Source organism: Argiope bruennichi, chromosome 5 (genome assembly GCF_947563725.1).
Source record: "Argiope bruennichi chromosome 5, qqArgBrue1.1, whole genome shotgun sequence".
Classification (NCBI taxonomy): Eukaryota; Metazoa; Arthropoda; class Arachnida; order Araneae; family Araneidae; genus Argiope; species Argiope bruennichi.
The window spans coordinates 110,997,968-111,010,368 of record NC_079155.1 but is presented as its reverse complement, the minus strand read 5'-3'; the positions used below and the strand labels follow the sequence as shown (position 1 = coordinate 111,010,368).

At 32.7% G+C, this 12,401-nt stretch overlaps 1 protein-coding gene across 1 annotated transcript in view; it reads left to right on the top strand.

Annotated features, from left to right (window-relative positions):
* LOC129968964 (diuretic hormone receptor-like) overlaps positions 1-12,401 on the top strand; it is a 72,774-nt gene that overhangs the window by 28,383 nt on the left and 31,990 nt on the right. The window contains exon 3 of the mRNA XM_056083344.1: positions 1,433-1,533. Within this exon, the coding sequence (XP_055939319.1) occupies positions 1,433-1,533 (101 nt within the window). The remainder of the gene's footprint in view (positions 1-1,432; positions 1,534-12,401) is intronic.

Genomic DNA, 12,401 nt, shown 5'->3' with positions numbered 1-12,401 from the left:
TTTTTAAAACATGGTAATATATTAATTAATATTTGTGATATATTTATAATTTCTATTAATATTTTTCATAGTGAGAAGACTTATATTTGTGTGTATTAAATACATTTTTATAAGTTATCTCTGTTATATAAATTCGCTGTACATATTGTTACGAATCTGTAATGCTGCTTCCCAGCATAGTTAGTTCCACCATCCGAAAGAATGTTTTACAGTCATCGGTATTGTACGGAGTCCGGTGTCACGTCGGAGGGTCCCGGAGCTTGGCGACAAACTTGGCGACGAATTTGGTGACTTTGGCGCCAAAATAGATTATACCCGAAATATCGAGAATTTTCCCGATTCATCCAGTAGGAACGGAGATACGCCTCGAACGTTCCTGATTGGTTGGGAGGCGTCTTGCCCCGCCTCTTGAGACATATAAAAGGAAGCGGCTGCAGCTGCTAGGGCAGAGTAGTCGGAATCGACAGAAAGAACTGGCCTTCCAGAGATTAGCGGAGCAGCGACGGAGTCAAGTGAGTGCTGAATTAAGTTGTGCGCCACGGTCTGCATTAGAGTCTGTTGTGTGCTGTTGTCTGCACGTCTCGGCTGAAGATATCATCTTCTGTGCTGTATATAGTTGTCGTCTTTGTGCTGTCCCGTGTGTCTTCGTGTAAATAAACGTCGTTGTTTTATTTTCTACTGCTGATTGAGTGTTCTCCACACCATATAACTCCCACTATCCAAACGAACCCCGGAGATTTCGTAACAATATGTAACTTATAATATTAATAAATAAACATGTATCTTAGTAAAACAAACTATTCGATTAAAAATTAGGATTAATTTATAAGTTATTTTATTAAAATTTGTCAAATATTCCACCAAAGGTTTAAAGTTTATATAAACATTATGTAATTGATATAACATTGTTCCTTTTTTTTTTATCTATTACAAAGTTATAATAAGACAAAAACCGGGAAAAACTCGATACTTGATTAGCTTTCAAGATAAAGAATACTGCTTTTGATGCACTATTATCTGTTTCAGAATATTTTATTTTAGTGAGCAAGTATGTATTTATGAAATACAGAATGATTTTTTTTCATAGAAAAGTTGACAACCCATACTAAATTTCTATTGACTTTACAACATTCTTCCGTACTATATGAACAACACATTTTCAGTAATGCATTTCCATTGTTTGAATATTTTCTTGAGGTTACAACAAATCATAAACATTTTTAGTGTTTCCTTGAATTGTAAAGAACTAATACATATTTACTGAATTATAAAATCAAATTCATTTCTTGGTTATTGCTCTACAAAATCAACAGAAATAATTATCGTATAATTTATCATTTCTTTTATTCTATTATCCGCAGCAGCTCATTTCATGATAGTAATATGTAAAAAACCTTTTATTCTTTAATGATTATTAATTGAATTTCCACAGAAAATGCCAGTCGGTTGTGCCTCGAAAATGGAACCTGGATGCCCTGGTCTAATTATCGGTCATGCCAACCTCTACAACTACATGAACATGAATTCCTACAGGTCAGATTTCTTTTAAATGATCAAAATTTGTCATAAATGGATCTATGCATGTGGCTGCATTTTTTTAAGGAATTACTCGTAATATAGCAGAAAAATAGTTGTTGTTTCGTATGGCACTTGCCACGGACAGCCGATCAGGGGGAGCGCCTCTTGTTTTTTTATCGTAGAGCCAACTAGGGCCAAGAGTACGATTTCGCTACTCACGCATCATTCATTCGCTTGCACAACCTCTTTTTACAGGAGGGCACATTCACACATCTCACAGATAGAACAGGAAGAACAACCATGCCCAAACCGGGACTCGGACCAGGGACGCCCAGTTCACGGGGAAGATACGCTACCCCTATGCCAGGACGCTGGTTGAACAATACTATATCAATCATAAGTAATGAGAAAAAACTGGTATCGATTAATTTATGTATATTTAAAAAATTTTATTTAGAACCATAATGATTAAAAGCACTGGGCACAAAACCGAAGGAAAAAAAAGAAATAAATTTAAAATATTTTTATTTTGCTGTAAAGATAGGGAGAAAATTCCTGTCGCAAAAACGCATCTGGTAGAATTATTAAAAGTTTCCTTAGATTTTTTTGAAATTATAAGGCAGGGAGTTTTTAAACGCGAGTTTAATTATATTAATTTTATAAAACTATTTGAGAAATATACTTTATTATTTTCGAATGTTAATTTTTTTTAATTTTAATTATTTTTCTTTTAGTCTTTAACGTAATTCCTTATTATAAATAGTATAGAAAGTTTAAATAAATTTTCTCATGTTCACAATGAGAGGTTTTCACTTATATTAAATCAAAATATTATGTTGTCTTGAAATCAGTTGTTTCTCAAATTATTTACTAGATGGAGTCATTGGTATAAAATTGTTTTATTATTCTCATTCCGACTTATTAACTAACTACTATGTTCTGAAAGTACTAAAATAGTATATTGTCATCTATTGCACACAACTGGCAAAAACTCGGAATTTTAGTGCATTAGGAAGCCAATGAAAAATCTGTTACAGATTTCCATCTTTATGAACATGAAACAAGTTGAAATTAAACAAAAAGGATTCAAAATTATTGGAAGTAGAATTTTATCATGAAACCGATTGTATTTACTGGAAGACTTTACCCTTATTTTTTTATCACGTATGTTTTCTTGAAATACTCCTCTTTTGAAGGCATATTTCTTTCGTGTTAGATTGTGCCAATATGTAAATATTCATTATCTTTTCTTATTCATTTCCAGATTATTTTTTTAATTCCCCTGGTTACTCTTTAAGCCTGAAAAATCGATGGCATTTCATTTCTTCTTCATATACAAAGCAAATCTCACATAAGATTCTTCTGAGGTCTTATGGATTAAACACAAAAAACAAATAGTTTGAAATTTCGGCATTACATCTTAAAGATCAGGAAAGACATAAAAATCAGTAATATTTAAACGATCGAAAGGCTCTATCTGGTAAAGAATTGAATTGCGTTGTGTTAATGCATTTTGTTTTTCATTCCTTTTTACTTTCTAACATACGTATAATAGAGAAAAATTCTATACGTATTTTTCTACGCCTACGATTTTTGTATACGAAAAATTCTATAATTTTTCATACGCCAAAAAATTCGCACTCGAGATTTTGACGAATCTTCACGTTTAAAATCTCCCTGAGTGCGAAAAACGCATATTTGGAAAATGTCTGTCTGTCTGTGACAAAGATAACTCAAAAACGCTTTGAGCTATACGGTTGAAATTTGGTATACGGTCTTTACATCAAATTTTGCAGATTTCTACCAATTTTGAGTAAACTCTGTTCAGAGGAAGTTTGTCTGTTTGAATATAAATCAACACGATAAATACAAAACGAAGAGAGCTAGATGGATGAAATTCGGTACACAGATTTAACATCTGTAATTTGGACACCAATCAAAGTTTGAGGTAAAACCAACAACTGTCTATCGGTCTGTACTTTCAGAAATATGTTAACGCGATTATTCAAAAATGCAATGACTAAAATACGTTAAAATTAGTATGGAATTTCGTGACTATAAGTGCAGGTTAGTGTCAAGTTTTTAATTCAATGAGATGAGAAAAATTTGTTTAAAATACAAATTCTATTTTTGGGTGCTATTACAGCATGGCAGTGATTTATCGCCATATAAGTCGCCTAGGATGGCACGATAAATTTAGTAAAAATGCTAAATTCACACCAGAGGTAAATGTTTCATAACTGTTGTACGGCAGTGCCATGTAAAGCGTTCTCTGTCATGACCAGTTTATTAGAGAGTATTGTAACATTCCCAGTTTCCCAATACTGATAAGACATTTACAGCCAGCTGTGTCGTCGCTGTTACTAACTAAACCCCTCTAGATAACCAGATGGTTGATCTTTTCACCTGGGTGGTCTCACATCTGTTCATTAGCGACTACAGTGAAAGACCACATGTGGAATTCTTTGTCCAAGATGTATTGATCGTACCTTCAAAGAGAAAGGGGTGTCCAAACATCTGGATGCTAAATGTTTCTCATTGTTAAAGGACTAGGATAACTCCGTGTTCCAGAATAGTCAGTTGTGAAAGGTGCGTCACACAAAAGACCTTCCCACGACCGACTGACGCCGCTGAGAGAGCATATTGCTGAACCTCGATTGGCCGAAAAAGAGCTCAAATGACTAATGTAAATTAAGAGGCGGAGATTGTCGCCGAAATAAAGAGCGAAGATTTTTTTTAGGAAAAGGGAAGAAGCGAATTGTAGGCAGACTGTTGGACTACGCCCACGAGTCCGGAGTCCGAGAACCAATTGAGTTTCAAGGAAACCTTCGACTTCGACTGTTGTATCTCCTACTGTAGGTGTAAATAACTATTTATTTAACCAAGATTAGAACCAGTTGTTCTTTGTATATATAGGGCTGTAAAATAAAGAATTGTCTGGAAATTCTGCTTCGTTATTTGATCAATCTAGATCAAGACATTACAGTATGCTAGAAAATTTTGAAGAGACCACTACCGCCGGTTCAATTAAAAGAATGCTTATGCATTATTTCTGTACTCAATACTTTTTACCTTATTTTTGTTATATGCGCGTAAAAAGGTTTATTTTTCAATAAATAAGAAACATTGATTTAGTTTTCAGCTGCAACTGGGAAATCTCGAAATACTGAATTTTTCAGAAAGGCTCGAAAAATGATAATTAAGATGAAAACTACTCTTTAACTGTTATATAGATATAAGTAGACTAAATAAAAGGAAAACAGAATATCTCTTTTTTTTTAATTCACATTCCCTTAACCATATATTTAATGGATGGAGGCTTTATTGAAGTGTAATTATAATTCATGGCCAATAGCGCCATAAAAAATGATGCAAAATTATCAGCCATTTCAGATCATTGAGTTCTTTCGTTTCTTTAGTATTCTTAAATCTTATATGAAAAATCTTTTTAAAAGAAAATGGTATACTAAAAGCACTTATCTTTTCACCGAACTTTTTTAACAGGGAGCTAAAGAAAATATTCAGACGAATTTATATTTGCTATTCTTAGAAATCTTCTTAAAAAACAATTTTTCCTTTCATATGAAAGTTCCATTAATATGAGTAGTTCGTTAAAATAAATTGGAATTTCCTTTTTACTTGAATTCATAATTATGGGCACCTCAATTCGTCTAGTACTGGCTTCCGTGCAAAAAAAAAAAAAATTATGTCCATAATTATGTGGTTCTTCTACAAATAATATATCCCATCATTCAATGCGTTTTGAGCGAAGCGCTAGTTAGCAGTAACTTTATCTATTGAACTTTTTTATAAAGGCATTAATATCTCGTGCACAATAAATATGAAACTAATAGATGTATTGAATATCATTTATTTTTATAATAATGTAAATGGAAGTAAATAAGCTCAATAGTTTTAAGAACCGACTGCATCGTCTGAAGTTCGTAATTAATAATTTTCCTAAAGATATTTCTATTTATTTTTCAAACAGCCAGAGACCTTCAAAATATTTTTTAACCTTCCATATTTAAAATTGCACAGCCCTTAAGAGGAATACCATAAATGATAGCATAAAATTCCATGCAACATATTTGTTTATTTCTGAAGTATAGGTATAATTACAACATTTAATAACAATTAATAGTATGTAATTATTTGAAAGCAATCTAATTTTTCTGTCAGTTACATAAAAATTTTCCCAAACAAAAATTAGCTTTAAATTTTGAGTTTGAGAGAGAAACTTCAAAATGATTGTGTATTGCGTTGGCATCACAAATCTATCTATTTCCCTTTCGCCAAAGTGGCAACAAAAAGTTTTGGAACGATAGCAATGGATTTTCATTTTAAAACCAGGGGTAATGGTTTCCCCAAAACAGTCAGTATCAGTGAAATCGACGAGTCCAAACATCCTTTCCTTAATATGAAAGTTTAGAGAGGAATATGTCGGCTCGGATACCGTCTTCGTCATCTGACTACAACTCCATGTAGCAAGGTCTATCACAAAAGAGCCTTCATTGACTCCAAAATAAAATGCAATTTTAGTTAAATAATTTTTTATATGTCCATTTCTTAATCCGAATTTTAAAAAAATTTTATGTGCAAATAAATATTTACTTTTTATTCTTATTTATTAAAGAAATATTTCAATCTTATCAAAATTCTAGTATTTTTGCAAGTTAATCATCCTCTTAAATATATTTTCTTAAAAAATTGTTCTTCTCATAAAAAAAATTTTTTGAATGTTTTTTTTTCAATCGATAAAAAGGAAAACACTCAAAAATTACTTCTATTTTGTTGTTTATAATTTAAAATATTTTTAAATATAAATATTATTTTAATAGACACGCTTATCGAAAAACTTTTTAAAATATAGCATTTAATACCAGAAACTGCATTATTTTTTATTTATTTTTCTGATTGATTTGAACTGTTATCGATTATTCGCAAATTAACCTTTCCTTCTCTTCTTCCTAAAGTCTTATGACTAGATTTTTAAAAACTATGTCATTAAAACTCTAATTAATTTAATTCTTTCTTATTAGAAACAGTAGTAATAGCTATATAAAAAACTTTCTGTCTAATGCTTTAAATTTAGATTTGCTATAAAAGATTAATTAAAGCTATATTTTTTTGAGATAATTATAGTATTTCATGTGAAAAACAATAAGTACGTATTTATATTATGTAAATTAATTCAGAAAAATAATAAATAACTCACAAATCATTTCAAGAGACAGACTCAAATGAATTAAATTAAATCTTTATTGAATTTCATTGAAACAGTAAAATTTAGACAATAAGTATCAAAATATCAAAGAAAATATGAAATTTTTAAATATATAGTTCATCAGAGACAAAAGACAATAAAAACTATCAAAGTTTTTATGCATATTAAATAAATGAAAGTAAGTCTCTATCTTCCTGTTTCATAATCTTTCTTCCTCAAATTCAAGATTTTCAATGAATGTTGATTATTCAAAAAACATATTAGGAGGAGATCTTCCAGAAGAATTATTATTCTATTAGAAGACTTATGTTTGATTTCCAGTCTTGTTTAGCAACGATCAACAAAGATACATATCAGGCATTTGAAGACGACGATGCTGTATTAAGTTGCATCCATCTGAAAGGAGGTTATAGAATATCTATGTTTTGATGTCCAGTCTTGTTTAACAACAAATCACAAAGACATGTCCATTCAGGCTTTTGAAGACGACGATGCTGTATTAAGTTGCATCCATCTGCAAGGATGTTATAGGAGACTTATATTTTGATGTCCAGTCTTGTTTAACAACGAATCACAAAAACATGTCCATTCAGGCTTTTGAAGACGACGATGCTGTATTAAGTTGCATCCATCTGCAAGGAGGCTATAGAATATCTATGTTTTGATGTCCAGTCTTGTTTAACAACAAATCACAAAGACATGTCCAATCAAGCATTTGAAGACGACGACGCTGTATTAAGTTGCATCCATCTGCAAGGATGTTATAGGAGACTTATATTTTGACGTCCAGTCTTGTTTAACAACGATCAACAAAGATATGTCAAATCAGGCATTTGAAGAAGACGATGCTGTATTAAGTTGCATTCATTCGCTAGGATGATATTAGAAGACTTATGTTTGATGCCCAGTCTTGTTTAACAACGATCAACAAAGATATGTCCAATCAGGCATTTGAAGACCACCATGTTGTATGAAGTTGCATCCATCTCCAAGGATGTTGTTATAGAAGACATGTTTTGATGCCCAGTCTTGTTTAACAACAAATCACAAAGACATGTCCAATCAAGCATTTGAAGACGACGACGCTGTATTAAGTTGCATCCATCTGCAAGGATGGTATAGGAGACTTATATTTTGATGTCCAGTCTTGTTTAACAACGATCAACAAAGATATGTCAAATCAGGCATTTGAAGAAGACGATGCTGTATTAAGTTGCATTCATTCGCTAGGATGATATTAGAAGACTTATGTTTGATGCCCAGTCTTGTTTAACAACGATCAACAAAGATATGTCCAATCAGGCATTTGAAGACCACCATGTTGTATGAAGTTGCATCCATCTCCAAGGATGTTGTTATAGAAGACATGTTTTGATGCCCAGTCTTGTTTAACAACGAATCACAAAGACATGTCCAGTCAGGCATTTGCAGACGACGATACTGTATTAAGTTGCATCCATTTGTTAGGATGGTATTAGAAGACTTATGTTTGAGGTTTAGTCTTATTTAACAAAGATATGTCCAATCAGGCATTTGAAGACGACGATGCTGTATTAAATTGCATCCATCTGCAAGGAGGCTATAGAATATCTATGTTTTGATGTCCAGTCTTGTTTAACAACAAATCACAAAGACATGTCCAATCAGGCATTTGAAGACGACGATGCTGTATTAAGTTGCATCCATCTGCAAGGATGTTATAGGAGACTTATATTTTGATGTCCAGTCTTGTTTAACAACGAATCACAAAAACATGTCCATTCAGGCTTTTGAAGACGACGATGCTTTATTAAGTTGCATCCATCTGCAAGGAGGCTATAGAATATCTATGTTTTGATGTCCAGTCTTGTTTAACAACAAATCAGAAAGACATGTCCAATCAAGCATTTGAAGACGACGACGCTGTATTAAGTTGCATCCATCTGCAAGGATGTTATAGGAGACTTATATTTTGATGTCCAGTCTTGTTTAACAACGATCAACAAAGATATGTCAAATCAGGCATTTGAAGAAGACGATGCTGTATTAAGTTGCATTCATTCGCTAGGATGATATTAGAAGACTTATGTTTGATGCCCAGTCTTGTTTAACAACGATCAACAAAGATATGTCCAATCAGGCATTTGAAGACCACCATGTTGTATGAAGTTGCATCCATCTCCAAGGATGTTGTTATAGAAGACATGTTTTGATGCCCAGTCTTGTTTAACAACGAATCACAAAGACATGTCCAGTCAGGCATTTGCAGACGACGATACTGTATTAAGTTGCATCCATTTGTTAGGATGGTATTAGAAGACTTATATTTGAGGTTTAGTCTTATTTAACAAAGATATGTCCAATCAGGCATTTGAAGACGACGATGCTGTATTAAATTGCATCCATCTGCAAGGAGGCTATAGAATATCTATGTTTTGATGTCCAGTCTTGTTTAACAACAAATCACAAAGACATGTCCAATCAAGCATTTGAAGACGACGACGCTGTATTAAGTTGCATCCATCTGCAAGGATGTTATAGGAGACTTATATTTTGATGTCCAGTCTTGTTTAACAACGATCAACAAAGATATGTCAAATCAGGCATTTGAAGAAGACGATGCTGTATTAAGTTGCATTCATTCGCTAGGATGATATTAGAAGACTTATGTTTGATGCCCAGTCTTATTTAACAACGATCAACAAAGATATGTCCAATCAGGCATTTGAAGACCACCATGTTGTATGAAGTTGCATCCATCTCCAAGGATGTTGTTATAGAAGACATGTTTTGATGCCCAGTCTTGTTTAACAACGAATCACAAAGACATGTCCAGTCAGGCATTTGCAGACGACGATACTGTATTAAGTTGCATCCATTTGTTAGGATGGTATTAGAAGACTTATGTTTGAGGTTTAGTTTTTTTTTTGACAAAGATATGTCCAATCAGGCATTTGAAGACGACGATGCTGTATTAAATTGCATCCATCTGCAAGGAGGCTATAGAATATCTATGTTTTGATGTCCAGTCTTGTTTAACAACAAATCACAAAGACATATCCAATCAGGCATTTGAAGACGACGATGCTGTATTAAGTTGCATCCATCTGCAAGGATGTTATAGGAGACTTATATTTTGATGTCCAGTCTTGTTTAACAACGAATCACAAAAGCATGTCCATTCAGGCTTTTGAAGACGACGATGCTGTATTAAGTTGCATCCATCTGCAAGGAGGCTATAGAATATCTATGTTTTGATGTCCAGTCTTGTTTAACAACAAATCACAAAGACATCTCCAATCAAGCATTTGAAGACGACGACGCTGTATTAAGTTGCATCCATCTGCAAGGATGTTATAGGAGACTTATATTTTGATGTCCAGTCTTGTTTAACAACGATCAACAAAGATATGTCAAATCAGGCATTTGAAGAAGACGATGCTGTATTAAGTTGCATTCATTCGCTAGGATGATATTAGAAGACTTATGTTTGATGCCCAGTCTTATTTAACAACGATCAACAAAGATATGTCCAATCAGGCATTTGAAGACCACCATGTTGTATGAAGTTGCATCCATCTCCAAGGATGTTGTTATAGAAGACATGTTTTGATGCCCAGTCTTGTTTAACAACGAATCACAAAGACATGTCCAGTCAGGCATTTGCAGACGACGATACTGTATTAAGTTGCATCCATTTGTTAGGATGGTATTAGAAGACTTATGTTTGAGGTTTAGTCTTATTTAACAAAGATATGTCCAATCAGGCATTTGAAGACGACCATGTTGTATTAAGTTGCATCCATCTGCAAAGAGGTTATAGAATACTTATGTTTTGATGTCCAGTCTTGTTTAACAACGAATCACTAAGATATGTCCAATCAGGCTATTGCAAACGACGATGCTGTGTGAAGTTGCATCCATCTGCAAGGATGTTATGAGAGGACTTATGTTTAATGTTTCCTGTTTAACAACGAAATGTAGATAGTTTTTCCAATTGCTGATATATTATCTTTTTCTTGAAAAATGCTCCATTTGAGAGAATTGATTATCTTGCGGCATCATAATTTTTTAAGAAACGCTCCAAGGTATTTAATATTTGATGATCCATATTCTAATTCCTGTTTAATGAAGTAGTACAGATAGTAGTTCTTTTTGAATAAAATGATTTCTGAAAAACTAAAACAACAAATCGCCGTATTTCCAGAAGCGTCTCATGATGAAAACACCAAATGCATTTTCATAATAAGTTTTCTCAGCCTTCTGTCGGGCCTCTTTAGCGATCTTAAGATCGCGGATCATTCTCTTCAGGGCTTTAGGCCAATCGCATTTTGGCGTCATTTGTAATTCGTAAATAGCATTTTCTAAAGCATCAATATTATCCATAACTTTGGACATTTCCAATTCAGTGTCAATAAGCTCTCTTTGTTGCCTGAATTTTTCAGCCAAATAATCCACAACGCAAACTCCAACAAGGATCACAACCGCACAAATAATACGAGACAAATTATCACGGTACAAATCCAAAACCAATAACATCACAAGACAAGCAAAGATAACACCTTTGGAGAAATAGTTATCCATGGTGTCAGAGAATAATATAAGATACCACAAAAAGAATCGCAATATCACAAAAAGATCGCAATAAAATAAATCACTTTGCAACTTTCGCAAACGCTGTCGTAACTCAAAATGATGAAATATTTGTTTGTTGGCTACAACGATTGTTAACGATCATTAACTGAAACAATAGTTTAACACTATAATTCTTATTTTAAACAGAGTATAAGCATTTGTATTGTTTGAATAATGGTAATTTTGCTTTATTTTAATAAGAATATGTTTCAACAAAGGGAAAATAAATAGGAGTATTATCTGAAAGTGTAAAAGAAATACTTTTCATATCAATATTCATGAATATACAAAAATTCCTGAACAGTGTAATTTTTAGTTCCCTGTACATAAAATATAAAGGTATGGTTGAAAAAAAGGACTTGGACTTGGCGAGTTCTTGATGAATAGTCTTTTTTTCTGATACATTTAAAAAAGCTTCTTTTCGAAAATTCATTTGTCTCTCTGTCTGTAAACACGGCAATTGCGAATTTCCGACTAGGTAATTGCCTAGAACCTCAAGGTTGACGGGGGGAGGGGGAAAGTTGCAGGCAGGTCAATCAAAAAACTTATTAGAATAGTTGCCAAATAAATTAATTCGCAAAAAAATACAAATTTATAAATCATGATATTTAGGAAAATATTAACACTTTGCTGAATATCATTTGTCAGGGTTCCTGTCTCATTAAAGTCATTTTGTTATTAAATATTTATAAACATCGTAAGTGTGGAATATATATATTGTATATAAACGTGGACACAACCTATTCAAGGGTTATTTTACCCGAAGTATTAAAGATCATCCAAACAATGCCATAAACAATGAAAGATTTCCAACTAGCCAGATTAGGCAATTGCCTAGAACCGCAGAGTTGAAAAGGAGGCAGCAGACAAATAAATTTTTATAAAATTATTAACCAATTTGTCAAATAAATAATTTCACAAAAAGTAAAAATTCTATTATTTAGACTGATAAAATCTTATCTCTAACGCCTTAGCACTAACTCACACACCATTAACCACAAAAATACTTAATTATTATTCTATTTCCTTAAAACTAGGCTAT